The sequence below is a fragment of the Lytechinus pictus genome, chromosome 15 (genome assembly GCF_037042905.1).
Source record: "Lytechinus pictus isolate F3 Inbred chromosome 15, Lp3.0, whole genome shotgun sequence".
NCBI lineage: Eukaryota > Metazoa > Echinodermata > Echinoidea > Temnopleuroida > Toxopneustidae > Lytechinus > Lytechinus pictus.
Window position 1 is genome coordinate 28397804 of NC_087259.1, and position 16643 is coordinate 28414446.

Sequence of the window (16643 nt, forward strand, 5' to 3'; positions counted from 1 at the left end):
AGATATCACTTGTAGAGTCCCATTTCCCAGTGGGGTGGAAGGGGGGGGGGGCACCGTCATAAAAAGAAAGATACCATGCTCGTATATGGACTTTTATAATTGACCCTAAACAAGTTTTCATCTTTTGATCTCAGAGTACCATAATTTTATACAAGTATATTGCCATGTTTTCCCTACTCTCAACTATTACATTTTCGTGATGCTGGGTTGAAAAATGACGTTTTTCTTGATTTTTGCAATTTTGATACCCTTTACACTGTATGCAAGGCAATACCCGACAATGAAAACAACCTTTTGTGTTCATGTGCACTGTGTGCACTGTCAAAATCTGGTGACTCTATGACTCTTACATGCTGTTTTTTAAATTATTTTCCCCTTAACATCTAAATGCATGACAAATTATTTCAGTACTCAATTAAACATATATAATTCAGACACTTTTTAATATGATGAAAAAATACATTTATATTCAAATCATTCACCTTAACTTTCAGTCATTTAATTATATGACATACATGATATATCTTTCAAGTATTTCATTATTTCTGTTATGGTTCTATCACGATAGTTTAAACTGTTCATTAATCGTTCCTGCACGTCCAGTCACTGTTTCATAGGTCCTGTTGACAGGCAATCGAAATATCATTTACTGAAAACAAGAAATCAATTCATATTGATATTAAAGAGAAGAGTTTTATTAGGTTTAGACATATGGAATGTTACAACTCATGAACATTTGATATTCACTGCTTAGTTCTTTTTATATCAAAATATCAATCGGTTATTTGTAAAAGAACTAGTGATTATACCAATCTTGGACCAATTTAATTGGTTAGACTTGGATGACATTAATAGGGAAATTATCAGCAAATAATAAATTAGTTCTTTTACAGTGTCCCTTTGCATATTTTTTTGCACAATCTGGTTATGAAAAACTGCTTCCACTTTATAGGCGATTATTCAATTCGGAAAGATTTGATATCTATGCAAACTTAAAGGCCCGTATTCTGGACTTGGGTTTAACTTAGATTAGACCGTGGTCTAACTCTGTGCCAATATTATGGGAAGCAATTCAAGCCAAACATTTGTTTCATATGTCTTTCCCAATTCTTAAATGGTGAAGACAATTAACTTATTTGTCCGCCCAGGACAGTTATGACTTATTTGAGAGTCAAGTGAGCTGATACTATGAACCTCTACTGTTAGAGATTTATGTCACAATTGGCTATCCATAGTTAAACCACAACTTTAGACCAGAGTTTAAGTTAAATCTGAATTCAGAATACGGGCCAAAGAGACATTAGTCTAGAGCATTGGTATGGCCATAGAAAAATGGTTTAACTAGCACACTTGTTTTCTTTATAGATGAATAAATACAAAATCTGTTGGTTTTATGGACTGTGGAATTGTAAATGTCAAATAATTTGTTTTCACAATATATATTCATACAGGCCTTAAATTTTATTATGTTACGGGCAAGGTCACTTTTCTTTAGGGAACATTTATATATTATAATAATAATAATACCAACATGCTTTTATAGTGCATATCACTGCCAAATGCGTCCCTATGCGCTTTTGAAGGAGTCAGAAAAGGCAAAGAGATAAACTTTCTGGCAATCACAGTAGCTCATTTAAAAGTCATACATTACAGCAATGAGAAAAAAAACCGACACATAAATATCCAAGGACATGGCCTTGCATTGAATTAATAGGCCTTAACTTTCTATATACTTAGGGAAAGGCCATTTTGTATACTGTAGTCTGTAGCACTGATTTATAGAAACAAAAAATATTCAACACATATGGAAATGATTCCTGACATCCCTAATTGACATGATTTGAATACACAAATAGAGAATACATATCCCTCATCTTTAAACAGCACTTGAGAGAGACCTATCCTCTGTTCCTGATAACCTTGCTTCAAGAAAGTCTTTGAGGTGATGCCAATAAATAAACCAATCTCTTTCACTTTCCTAGAAGTTCCTTTGTCTTAGATGATAATAGCTTCTCTGCTGAATCATTATAAGAGTCGGCGACTTGATGTATTTGTTGTTCCAATTGGAATATGGTATCCTTTGAAGTTCCTTCTTTGTGTTTGCGTACAGAGGTAATATACTTGGATCTCACACTGCGAATGTTCACCTTTGCTTTGTCACACAGTCCTTTGGCTGATTTAACAAGGTTCTCTCTATGTTCCTTGGTTACTCTGAAAATCAAAATAAATATGAGACATGATTAACCCATTACCTACTGGAACTGAGCTTGGTCCTTGTACAAAGCCTACAGGTATGGTATTACAGAATTTAGTAGTCAACAGGTATTAGATGGAACTTTGCATGAATCCTATCAGAGGGACAAACGGCTAATACAATAGTATACACTCCCCTCCAAAAGTTTGGGAACATCTGCCTTCAGTGTGTGTTTTTCGAACTTTGGTAGACTTTACTGAAGTTATGCCTCATAGTACAGCTGTATTTTTGTTTTAAAGTGAAGGCTATACACCAGTGTACATTTTATCATTGATTCAAACAAATTCAAAGCTCTTTAAGAGACGTGCAACTGCCAAAGAGGGCAGGCTACCAGTCAAGATGGCATTCTCTAAAAAATGCTAACTTCTTTTAACATTGTTCTGTTTGGGGTTCTATTCTGAAATTCTTCCCATTATTTTGTGAATGTTACAGCAGATGTCCTCAAAATTTGTTGCTCAGTATTGTTCATAAAGACAGTTAATTTATGGAAATCTGCATCTTTATCATGGAAAACATCAACATGGGGACAGGAGACGAAGTGGTAGGCCAAAAACAACATCTCCTGCTGAAGATAAATACATTCGGGTGAGCAGTCTGTGCAACCGTTGTCTGACTTGCCCACAGATTGCAGCTGACCTCAACAACACCCGTGAGATGCCTGTATGTTCTTCAACTGTTAGAAGACGTCTCTGTGGAGCAGGGCTGATGGGCAGTGTGGCTTCAAGGAAACCACTCCTCAAAGAAAAGGCTTGCTTGGGCTAGGAAGCATAAAGACTGGTCTTTGGAGCAGTGGCAGAAGGTTCTTTGGTCTGACGAATCAAAGTTCGAGGTGTTTGGCAGCAAGCAACGTACCTATGTGAGACGGCGAAAGGGAAAGAAGATGCTACCCCAGTGCATCAAGCCAACTGTGAAACATGGTGGTGGTAATGTCATGGTTTGGGGTTGCTTTGGTGCAGGAAAGGTAGGCAGCTTGCACAGAGTAGAGGGTATCCTCAACCAGCACGGCTATCATTCAATCCTACAGCGGAAGGCCATCCCTTCAGGGAAATGCCTGATCGGAGAAGGATTCGCTTTCCAGCCAGACAATGACCCAAAACACATGTCAAGACTATGCAAAGACTACTTGAAGAAAAAGGAAGAGAAACAAGTCCTGGAAATCTTGGATTGGCCGCCCCAGTCCCCAGATCTCAATCCCATCGAGCTGCTTTGGGAAGAACTAGACAGGAAGGTTCGAGAAACTTGCCCAACAAGTGAGACTCATCTGTGGGAGATACTACAGAAGGCATGGCAGGGTATTTCAAGTGAATCCCTCAACAAGTTGACCAACAGGATGCCGAGAGTGTGTCGTGCTGTTATTGCTGTCAAAGGAGGATTCTTTGATGAGAAGGCAGTCTAATTGGAACACTTAGAAAAAGAAAGACATGCCTTTATTAAAGGCATGTCTTTCTTTTTCAAAGTGTTCCAATTAGACTGCCTTAAGTTAAAATTTATTCTAAATTTTATTTTGTTTGTTACAGTATCACAAAAACAAAGAATAAACTTTGAAGTCTTTTTGCAAAAGATGAGTTTCCATGATCAAGAAAAAAACTGATGCCCTTTTGATTGTTATTGTGGTTATTTAAAAGAAAGATATTTATTGTCTTTTAATATTTATTGAATAAAATTTATAAAAAAAGTTTTCCATATCAATTATCAGTGAAACACTGAGTATTGTTACATTTTATTTTTGTGTCTGACTTCTGACTAGGAAAAGGAAAAATGAATGAAGTTGCACATGTATTAGTGTAAAAGCTCTGAATAACTGCAATAACTGCATGTAATAAAAGAAGTTAGCATTTTGAGAGAATGCCTTCTTGACTGGTAGCCAGCCATTTAAGAGAGTATAAATTTGTTTGAATCAATAACAAAATTTACACTGCTGTATAATTCACTTTAAAACAAAAATTCAACTGTGCTATGAGCCTGAATATCAAAAAAGTCTACCAAGTATAGAAAAACACACACTGAATGCAGGTGTTCCCAAACTTTTGGAGGGGAGTGTACTTCAGGATCAGGATTGTGAGGGGGTGTTTTGCCCACAAAGGTTAATTTTTAGAAATTAATTTTAATTTATTCAGATTCCACACTACACATACTTAAAAACTTAGACTATTTATTGCAAAGAATAATAAAATAGGATACAGCCATATACACACAAGAAAACTGAAGTAGAGGGATCTAATAGAAAACATGACTTCCATGATGAAGACCCCTAACTGTTCTAATTAATTACACTGGGTAATTACACATTAAGAATACCGGTAGATATAGATTATATCACTGAGATTTTGGAGAAAAAAAAGAAATTTGCCTGTCTCAGTACTCCAATAGAATTATTGCATAACGGGCCATTGAGTCTGATTGGTGATTTTCATTTGTTGTACCATAAGCCTACATAATCATATCATATCAAATCATATTCATTACAGCTGTGTTAATATACAAGAAGTGCTTGCTTCTGAAACCTACATGTACCTGTCATCTGCCTTCTCAGAATTGTAAAAAAAACCCCAAATAATTCATCCTGTATTTATATTATATCTTTCACAAGAGTGGCTCATCTCTGAAAACCTAACAGCACTGAAAGTACTGATCTGTAAAACACATTGTTGATTTACTGAGTCATTTACAAATGTGGATTGAAAACTTACTTTGGGATAGGAACATGAATAATGCTGCCCTCTATCTTTGGGTTAAGATTCATTCCCGCCTCCCTTATTGCTTTGGCTGCAGCTTCAGTGGCCTAAAATCAAAATGAAATTCGATCTGCAGTTAATTGATTTAGTTCAGAATTTGAAGATGATTGCATAGTCATAGTGAATCTCAAATGAAATATCCATGTAATTCAACTCAAAAATTATTAATATAATTACTTATGATTTACAAGGATACAAGTGAGAGTTAACAAGTTAACAGCCATTTTCAATTCAAGGATATCACATTCATAAGGACTAGCATAGATTAGTTTCACAGTCAATAAGTCAAATTATCAGCCAAGTGGAATCAAATTCTCAGAATAGAAGATGCAAAGCATGTATAATCAACATCTTCAAACTAAAAATTTGCCTAAATTGAACAGATTCCTGGGTTCCATAGATATTTGACTTTGGCAAATTAACTTGTGGCCTATCTAATATTTGACAAATAAGGAAGAGATGTATCCAAACTCAAGAGATATTAATTTTCAAAGGAGGGGAAAACTTATTAAAATTAATTTAAAAATTGTTGTCAGCCAAAGATCATTGTTTTGTGCTCGAGATTAATTTTAGAGCATGATAGGCCATTGGCTTCTAAATTGGCAAGGGTATCCAATTTCATTGTTGAATTCAATGATATGAATGAAATGTCTCTGGTAAAGATTTTAAAAAATACAATAACAGAAGTACTGTCGCAAATCAATGTGTTACCAATTAGCGGATGTTATTTCTTACTTTTGTTACATGAACAAACACAAGAACACAACACTAAACAATACTGACAACACAGAAATTGAAATAAAAAATTACCTGAGGAAAGTTTGCAAGGTTGACAGTGATGCTACTAGATGATTTAAATGACATTTGTCCTAGTTGATTGAGAGGGAATTTACCATCTGGGGTTGACACTAGAATATGATCTAAGGCACCTGGAAATGAACAATTAGGATTGAATTAACCAGCAAAGATCTAGAGAAGACTTCAAATAAAACATTTTATAGTACAGTGTAATCAATGCTTTCTGTGAGAGAAATAATCAATTTTCTTATTAAATAAAGCCCTCAATACATCAATAGTTGTTATACTATACAAAGATACTAGTAAGAGAGATAATTTATTACAAAACAATTATCAATTTTGCATAGGCATTAAAAATAAAATCAAATGAAAAAGTTCTGCTCGCAATGTTTTTGTGTTTGTAAAGGGACTGCAGTGCATAATCAAGAAGGAAAAAAAGAGATGTGTGACATTTGGACGGGATAGTGAAGTTCTTTTTGTTATGCCCAGTGACAACAAACATATTCCAGCTTTTCAGTAAAATCCATTCCTACTCGCAGTTTGTCTCAAATCAAACAAAAGTTTGATCTATCCATGGTCACATGCAGGGGGTGGGGATAGTTTTAAAACCTTCTTAAAGGGAAGTTCACCCTGAAGAAAATTTTGTCGTAAAAATAGCAGAAAAAATAAGAGAAAATATTGGTGAATGTTTGAGAAAAATCCATTGAAGATTAAGAAAGTTATTAGAATTTTAAGTTTTGGATTTGTGATGTCATAAACAAACAGCTGCCCCATATGTTATGTATTATCAAATGCATAAATTTCAATTTTTTAATGGTTGCTGATGACTCATTTTGTTTTCTATTTAGGAACAGGTGTAAAAACTTGATCAGCTTATTGTTTTGATAAATACTTGTTCCCCCTCCCTGTAACAAATATCATGCATGCAATTATCAATTTACATTGTGTGATCACCACCTTTGAAAATATGCCTACCTTGTGAAGTTCTGATGGTCAATGTATTAGTGTAGTCTTTCTTCAAGGCATCTATAGCCTTCTGCATATTTTCCTTCACATCATTTAAATCCAATATATCTTCATCTGCAGACATGTCGACTACAACTTTGGCTTTGTGCTTTTTACCTTTAGATACACAGAGTAGAAATCAAGAGAGAGAGAGAGGGGAGGGAGAAAGAAAGTTATAGAGAGAAAGAGAGGGGGGATGGAGAGACAGAGGGGAAGAAAATGGTTGATGGGTTATGGGAGGCCATTCTGGAGAATTTTACTAAATCTAAAGATTTTTCATCAAATTACTTTGGCAAAATTTATGTCCATAATAATGGAAATCTTAAAGAAGTAGTTCATTGTTTTCACACAAAAACAAAGTTGCAAGATTAATCTGCAAGGAAAAAAAAACATTTTGATACCACTCATACCAGTATATTTAATATATTTAATATATTATATTACCATCTACCTTTGAAATACTAGTAAAAGTTAGAGCAAAAAAGTCCTTGCTCTGTATTTCAAATACATTTTTTATTCAATCCAAAATGGGAAAATAAGAATATGGGCAAGAATTAGAAGTGATACAGATGGGCATATTCAACTTAGTCTCAATTTCTGAAAGATTATTCAATCTATACAACGGCTATGTTTATCTAAATCAATCATATTATTGAGGTTTGCTTGAACAAATCATTTAGGCCTATATTCCGTTTTAAATAAAGAGGCTTTAATAGGAGGTAATAATAATTTGTGAACAAATTTTCGGCATTACTCCTATGTCTTTAAGATCGCATGCTCGATCTTTAATGAAAATCATAAGTCAGAGAAGTCAATTTGTTCTGACTTATGATTTTCATTAAAGATCGCGCATGCGATCTTAAAGACATAGGAGTAATGCCGAAAATTTGTTCACAAAATATTCCGTTTTGTTCATATCTTTTTTGTTCAATTAACTTTATTTGTTTCTCTTCTGTATTCTGATATCAAACGCAAATATTTTTACATTTATTTTTTATCAGTCACACTTGGCATATTATCATTGTTATTATGATTATTCCTTTTTGTCAAATAGGTTAATCAATGATCTGTGTATCACCTTAAAAACGATTTCTTTTAATATTTGTTGGTAAATTGAACATTTTTAGCCTACGAGCTGCCTGTTCAATGTTGTTTCTAATAAACCTATTCAATTCAATTCATTTCTTTTATTTTTTACTAACCTTTCTTTGCATGATGGCTGATGGAGGTGTGAAAGGATGAGGTATGTTGTAATAAAAACAATCTCTGAACGGGAAGATCTTGTACTCTATAGAGATATGATGATATGAAGCTTCTTCTTGTATTCCTGGCAGTCATCCATAGTGCACATCTTAATACAATCTGGGAGGCCATTTTTTTAAAACTATGAAAGAAAAAGAGTGGACGAAGAAAACTAATGATATACTTTTAAAGTCAATCATAAATTAATTGAATATTACAGAAGGAATTATAATCTCCTCTTACATTGTGTAAATTATAAATGTATGTGAGATATATATAGGCCTATATTTTTTTTACATGGCAGTTATGGGCCACTTTTCATCATTTAATGATGGCAACATCAGGCCCAAAGAACAATCTATAAAAAAAAATTAGATCTAGACCTATCTAAACATTGCTAAATAATCTAGTAGTAGTATCTGTACTTTTTTTTAATCGATTACGGTATATGCTATTGAATGTAAACTGCATTTCCAATTCATATTACAGACAAATAATATAATACAATTTTTGTATTTTTTTTGTTGGAAATGGATGAATACACGTAAGTCATGTACATATAACTCTATTAGGATGGGGGGTTGGGTGTCCGGACACGTAACAGAAATAAAGCCTTGTTTTTATCTCAGGAATAAACCAAAAATATAGGTTGAATAGTTTTTTTTCACCATCAATATTTGTTCTTTATAATATTTTCTTATATTCTGCATTCTGTGCTAAAAAGAATTAAAGACATTGCTTGTAAACTTGTCAAAATTGAGAGTAAAAGTCATGTGTCCGGACACCCAACCCGTCCGGACACACAACCACTGGGTATACTATTTAATTTAGATAGTGACACTGATGGGAAAGGAATAGAATCACACATTCTCAACTTTCTTTGGCAAAAAATGGAAGGCTTCACATTAATATACCCCAGGCTGAGCTGAGCAGGAATATCTCATTTTTTGTGATAGAACAGCCCCCCCCCCCCCGGAGTCTTCCAAGTACTTCATCATTCATCAACTCAGATGTTGGAAAAATAGGGAGTCTGGACTCTGGCTCAAGACCGAGTTAGGAGCGGAGAGTGTGAAATTGACAAACAGAAATATATATGAATGGGACTTACATCCACCTCCGGTAACTGGCCACTGCACTCAAGACTTATAACGTTAATAAAAGTTAGTCAAAGCACAGAGTCAGATGGTAGATCAGCCCGAGTATTGCGCTTGCGGTATCCAATTCCAAAAACACTCAATTACACATGCTGACCGTTAATAATCAATTTATTTTTTCTAAGAAAGGAGCAGATTCAAAGCTGCAGCAGAGCTGAAATGCAACAAAACGAAGAGCCAAACGAACACACTCAATTGGGTTGGTTTCCCGAAACGTTATACAAGCCATGGTACAAGTGCTAAAATCATCGCTACTTTACGATTGCACCCATAAAGGTACACGCGTACGTAGCTAGAAATAGAAGCTTGATTAAGACTGATTTGAGAACACCGCCCCTTTCAAACCGGTTAACCCCCGGCCCCCAAGATTTTGAACAAGAGAGCCTCACCCGAATTGGTCGTGTTTTTTACGCAAATCAAAATCAGAGTGAATATTGTAACTGAACTTTCATCATTTCTAATTCTTAACGCCAGAGCCACCAATATGAGTGAAGTTCCTGCACCTGAAAAGAAATTTCAGGCCAAGTTTGCAATTGTCCGTCGAGTGTCGAGCACCCTGGTTGAACAAGCTTTGCGGTCCGACGAGTCCGGGGGGAAGCCCGACTTGGCTCTCGCTAGAGAGCAGCATGATAAATACATAAGCTGCCTTCGTAATTTGAACATTGATGTGCACGAATTTGATAGTGATGATCGTCTTCCAGACTGCTGTTTTGTAGAAGATGTTGCTGTATGTCATGATGGCATTGCTCTTATTAGCCGTCCTGGCCATCCTACACGACGAGAGGAGGTAGGCCGACGCTGTAGTAGTAAACAGTGACTAACAGTAACACTAGTAACACTGAAAAGTAGTATCATAGTATTAACCATTGGCATTAGAGTGAGACAGTAGTAGACCTAGTAGTCCTAGATCTACTATGATTTGATTTAATTAAATGAAGGAAGATGACCCTTTATTCAAAAAAAGTGTTTAAAAAGCACATTATCTGATGATAATCTATAGGAGGGCATCCCCAACTTGCAAACTTAAATTTCTAATAAAATTCCACAAATTTTTCTGTTGATATTTTTCCTTATATTTTTCAGTGAAACTGCCAAAAATCGTGGCCATTATTTTGATATTGGAAAAAAATGGTTCCCTGTGTCTGCAAAAAGTCATTCACTTAACTCAGAATTCAGCTATATATGGAACGAAAACGAAAGGAAAGGCTGCTTTTTACTTCAAGGCCGATATGTGAAATAAGTGAAATAAAATATATTTTCTCCATTTTTGCTCAGATGTTTTATTATTGCATGTGTAAATTTTATAGACGTAGCATGTCTTCTTTATAGTTTATTAGAATTGCAAAGTCAAGGGACAGTGAGCATAGTTTTGGCACCACATATATTTAATTGGCAAATTGCTCGAGATCTGGAAGTGTTTAAATAGGAATTTAGGATTTACAAAGCAATCTTTAGCTTTTTTGCACACATGCGTTTCTCAGCAGGTCTGTTCATTTGCATATTTTCACAGATTTTGAAATCCTGAAAAAGTTGAACTTTCAAAGTTTGAAATTGGAACCTTCTCCCATCTAGCATGGTACTCGGCGTATTAGATTTTAGAAGGGTAATAATAACATCTTGCAGTAAGTGGAGCTTGCTGGTAGAGCCATTGTTATACTGAAGTGGCACCAACCGGTGGGGGGGGGGGGGGGGGGGATGGCAATACAAGATCAACTAAATGTGATTGGTATCAATTATGCATAACTGATGGTACGTTTAGTACTATTGTCCTAATATCTTTCTCTATTTTTTGTTATTATTCTCATAATGATGATAATGATAATAATCCTTATTTTGTTCCCTTTCTTCTGAGCAGAAATTCATGTTTTATTATTTCATTGTTTGAGTAATATTATTTTAGTCATACAGTGCTTGCAATAAGGAATTATGTAGCCACAGTCATAGAGAGTTCACTCAAAGGCCCATAATTCACGTACATGTAGGTGGTTTTGAAAACCATCAGTTGAATCCATGGTTTATGCAGATTTCCTGTTTTTGTCTCGCCTGAACAAAGTTCGGCAGAGACCTGTTGGTCCGTTTGACCATTGATATGTTCGTAAATGTTCAAGTTTTTGTTCAACTTGCTCTCATTTCTTTATTTTTGCATCAATTGTGTTCATCCTTGGATAATACCACACGTGTGACCCATGAGAATGATGTGGTCAAAGGTCATCTAGGGGTCATTCGTCATTTGATATGTGGTCATGTTCACCCTTTTTGAAGTTTTTGTTTTTCTCTATATTTCTGCATCAATTTTGATCACACTTGGTACATATAATCCTTGGGTAATATCACATGTGTATGCTTGAGGAAGGTGAGGTCACAGGTTATCTAGGGGGTCAAAGGTCAATGTTTTGCTCAAATTGCTCACATTTCTCCATTTCTGCATCACTTGTGTTTACACTTGGTACAAATGATCATTGGGTAATACCAGGGTAATACCACATGTGTGTGAATTGTGTGTTCATGAGGATGTCAGAAGCGCTCATCACAAAATCAGTAATATACACAGTAAATCGAACATAATTTACAGACAGGAAATCTGCATAAATCATGGGTTCAACTGATGGTTTTCAAAACCATCTTTGTGAATTCGGGCCATTCAGAATTGGGTGGTATTTCTGACAATAACAATAACATTATTTTCTTGCAAATCAATATTCTGAAAATATTTTTAATGCAATCGTATATCTATAAAGACTGTTCCTTTCTCATTTCAACACGCCCATTAAAAAAAATATTACCAATCAAGAGAATATCATGCGCTTTGCGCACACACTAATTTCTTGAGTGTTACGCGAAAATGGTTTTTATATGCAATTACTGATTTTCATTTCTATAAATTTTCTTGTACACGTGTATCAGGAATGGTAGTCCACTGTCCAGATGTCAAGTTAGATTTAGTGATTCCACCAAAAAAGTCAGAACTAACAATTTAATGACAAATATCATATTTAATGAAGGTTTGAAGAATATCCATCAAAGAAAGAATTTTCCGAATTTCAGTTAGATATGTACTGCCAATATAATTATGCAAACAGCTCCCTCATATAGTAATTTTTATGATTATGATGATTTTGTTTTTTAATAGAAGCATGTATGAAGTAATGTTTTTTTATTATTATAAATGCATTAATCAATATTAATATACTGTAACAATACATTATGGTTTTACATGAGATGCTGGGGAGAATCTCCATGTATTGTGACATGCAAAATTTTATTCAATTTGTAAAAATGTATTACACTGTAATAAAATCATTACCGATCTGATCCACATTTCTCTAAATGTTCTGCTTGTATTTTCATAACCCAACTTGGTTTCAGGGACTCAGGGTGGAGTCTTCATTTATTGCACCAAAGTAACTCATGTATCAAAGTCTCAGAGTTTATGGCACTTTAATTGAATATTAAATGGCGCCCTCTCTTGGACAAGGTGCGTCAAACAGGCTATGGATATATACTAGTATTGGGTCATGGATTTGAAGAAAATGTGATGTTGTCCATATTATATTTCATGGTTCTTCGAAGGTATATCCTTCATTCATTTCTCTCACTTGTACATTAAACAGGATATGTATTTCTTTTAATTAACAAACATTCATCATGATTCATGATGGTTTTCATGTAGCCCCCTCTCCTGGCTGCTACTGTATTGCTTCAAGCTCCTCTGCATGTGCTTTTAATAGCTGGCCCCTGTACTTTACCCAACTCACTTTATCACATGCTTATGTATGATTTAATTATCAGTCTTTTCTGTATTATTCAACATAAGAAGAGGGAGACGAGTGAATAAAATAAGATGAGGGGAAGACTTGGAAAATAATTTTAAAAATCTTTCATGTCACTTTAAAAAAATTGCCTGTTAGGTGATTTACATATCTTGCTCAATATGGAGCTTAAAATATCAAAATTTTAAGTCAACATACAAAACATATTTCGGCTCGGAAATCGACCTTTCATTATTTTGTTTGATTTACAAATTGATTTTTTAAAAGTGCTCTGTAAAAAATTTTGTTTTATGGTCTGAATATTAACATTTCGGCTCGCGATTTACGCTCACATTGATTGTTGAAAATATAGTAACTCATGCATCTTATTCATTTACAAAAGTGCTTTAAATGTCCAGTTTTCAGGCCATAATATTAAGAGATTTCGCGCTCTCACATTAGGCTTATTAGACATGTTAGATTAATAAATAAGATATTAATTTAATAATGAAATTGTCCCTTTTTTCAGAATGGAATATCGACAAATTCCACCTCGGCGCGCTTAGGAAGAGAAATAGGAAGATATAGTCTTCATTTTCATATGATGACATGTTCTTCGAATGTCCCGGTCCTATATATGTCAAAACTCAAAGTAATTATAATGAAACATATAAGCTCTTTTTTAAATGTGTTCCATGTCCACCTCACAATTTTCCTGCAAAGTGCTTGAAATACAGAGGTTAAATTGACCCTTTTCAGATCAGAATATCAAATATTTTAAGCTCACGCTTCGCGCTCACTTTATTGATTTTCATGATAAAAAAGGGTATTTAGAATGCCCACTCAGATTCTATATAGGTCGAAATCTGAAACACGCGCGCGCATGTTTATTCAGATATGCAGCCTGTTCTCTATTCAAATCATTATCCAGTTTCATATCACAATATCAAAAATTTTCTGCTCGCGCTTTGCGCTTGCATTATTGATGTAGGAAGATTTCCAATTACTCATCCTTTTCATGATTTACAAAACATTAATAGAGTGTCCCATTTTTGTCTCACCTGCATAGCAGAGTGAGACTATAGGCGCCGCTTTTCCGACGGCGACGGCGGCGGCGACGGCGACGGCGGCGGCGACGGCGGCGGCGGCGTCAACACCAAATCTTAACCTGAGGTTAAGTTTTTGAAATGACAGCATAACTTAGAAAGTATATGGACCTAGTTCATGAAACTTGGCCATAAGGTTAATCAAGTATTACTGAACATCCTGCCTGAGTTTCATGTCACATGACCAAGGTCAAAGGTCATTTAGGGTCAATGAACTTAGACCATGTTGGGGGAATCAACATCAAAATCTTAACCTAAGGTTAAGTTTTTGAAATGTCATCATAACTTAGAAAATATATGGACCTAGTTCATGAAACTTATACATAAGGTTAATCAAGTATCACTGAACATCCTGCATGAGTTTCACATCACATGACCAAGGTCAAAGGTCATTTAGGGTCAATGAACTTTGGCCGAATTGGGGGTATCTGTTGAATTACCATCATAACTTTGAAAGTTTATGGATCTGATTCATGAAACTTGGACATAATAGTAATCAAGTATTACTGAACATCCTGTGCAAGTTTCAGGTCACATGATCAAGGTCAAAGGTCATTTAGGGTCAATGAACTTTGGCCAAATTGGGGTATTTGTTGAATTACAGCCATAAATTTGAAAGTGTGTTGGTCTAGTTCATAAAACTTGGACATAATAGTAATCAAGTATCACTGAACATCCTGTGCGAGTTTCAGGTCACATGATCAAGGTCAAAGGTCATGTAAGGTCAAAGAACTTTGGCCACGTTGGGGGTATTTGTTGAATTGCCATCATATCTCTATAAGTGTATTGGTCTAGTTCATAAAACGTGGAAATAAGAGTAACCAAGTATCACTGAACATCTTGTGCGAGTTATAGTAGTTTTCAAAATCAGCACTGCTGCTATATTGAATCGCGTGATGCAGGTGAGACGGCCAGAGGCATTCCACTTGTTAGGTATAAATCTCGAATTTTTTCGCTCGCGCTTCGCGCTCGCATCAATTGTTTAGTTACATACATATCCTCTTCACGATTACAAAAAGTGCTTGGAATTTACATTCTTCAGGTAGAAATGTCAAAATTTTCAGCTCGCGCTTCGCATTATTTGATTGTTGAAATATGTAAAGTCTTCAGGGTTAACTGCAAGCAGCTGTCAACAGATCCTTTTTTGATCAGATCAAAACGTATATAAAAACAATTATTTAGTTGGATACACATCTCGTTTAGGATCACAAACATTGCCCAGAATGTTTAAATTTTATGACAAAATACATGAAATAAAAATTATATATTTGTGTTGATTCATAATAGGTTCGTTATTCCGAAGGTTTGTTAATTTGAAGATGACCTTAGGTTTGTTTTTCTGTAGGTTGTTAGCCCGCAAGTTTGTTATTCCTAAATTTTGATAGTCCGAACATGAATTGAGATTCGTTTCTACGATAATAACACATGAAGTATATGCCTACTAACCATACTTTATTTTCAGACTAATGAACCTCTGGGGAATCGAGTATATATCATTCTCAATAAGGAAAAACATCAATATCGTAATCGAGCCATAGAGTGAATGAAGAAAACACATTTTAGAAGTAAATTTTAGCCAAAATGGCATGCAAAAACAACAAAGCAAACAAACAACAAAGCTCATTTCATCATAAATTGTATTAAAGGGATACTCCGGGCCGAGAATATTTACATCTAAATAAATAGAGTAAAATTCACAGAGTAAAATGCTAAAAATTTCATTAAAATCAATAACGAATTTTAAAGTTTAGCAATATTTTTTAAAACAGCTATATGCACGTCGTCATGAATATTCATTAGGTGGGCTGATGATGTTGATGTCACATCCCACTTTCCTTTTGCTTATGTTATTACATGAAATCATCATTTTTTCATACATGTGTAAATAATGTGTCTCCATTGTGATGAAATAAGTTGATGCAATAATAACTAATGTACTTAATCAGTTGTCAATCCAACTGTTTTAGTTCTTAGTATAAAAATTTGGAATTAATCTAATTTCATAAAATGAAATACAAAAGAACAAGCGGGGATATGACTGTGACATCATCATCCCACCCAATGAATATTCATGAAGACATGCCTAGAACCGTTTCACCAGAATAATGCAAATCACTAAAATTCAATAACTTCGTTATTTGTTATCCGATTTTGATCAAATTATCAGCATTTTCCTCTGTGAATTTTACTGTAATTGAAATATAAATATCTTCATCTAACGTTCCAACCTTACAAAAGTGAAGTAACTGTTTAACCCCCTTTTATCTTATTGTATTTTGTTTTTTAACGGCGTATTTACATGGGTTGTGTAAATATTGTTTGAAAAATTGAATGTCACATTTCAGGATATTACGCTACAAACAATGATTTAGATGTCAATATTTCAGCACATCCCATGTTCAAGAATATTTTTTCACCAATAAACGTAGACATCCGATTTCATTTTGTCGAATCCTTATCAAAATTATATTTTAATGTACATTGCATCGACTATTGAAGCCTTTAAAAAATATATATTCACATAGGCAGATCCAGCTTTTGGCCAAAGGGGGGGGGGGGGCGCACTGCCGAGCGGCGCACATATTTTTGCACTTCACCGG

General features: G+C 34.7%; 1 protein-coding gene across 1 annotated transcript; it reads right to left on the bottom strand.

Annotated features, from left to right (window-relative positions):
* Positions 1–406: 406 nt before the first annotated feature.
* LOC129278038 (ribosome-recycling factor, mitochondrial-like) lies at positions 407–10019 on the bottom strand. The gene is made up of 6 exons (XM_064110502.1): positions 9143–10019; positions 7995–8176; positions 6763–6909; positions 5800–5918; positions 4945–5036; positions 407–2211 (listed from the first exon to the last, which is right to left on the bottom strand). Exons 2-6 carry the CDS (start codon positions 8164–8166, stop codon positions 1971–1973), a joined length of 771 nt encoding a protein of 256 aa, XP_063966572.1. The 5' UTR covers positions 8167–8176; positions 9143–10019; the 3' UTR covers positions 407–1970.
* Between the last annotated feature and the right edge of the window lie 6624 nt (positions 10020–16643).

Bases quoted from the DNA above. Each gene is read 5' to 3' on its own strand.
- LOC129278038 (XM_064110502.1), bottom strand. From the start codon at position 8,166: ATGGCCTCCCAGATTGTATTAAGATGTGCACTATGGATGACTGCCAGG. The intron at 6,910-7,994 runs GTTAGTAAAAAA...GTGTATCTAAAG, and splicing joins CAGCCATCATGCAAAGAAAG to GTAAAAAGCACAAAGCCAAA. The intron at 5,037-5,799 runs GTAATTTTTTAT...TTTTGATTTTAG, and splicing joins ACCTTGCAAACTTTCCTCAG to GCCACTGAAGCTGCAGCCAA.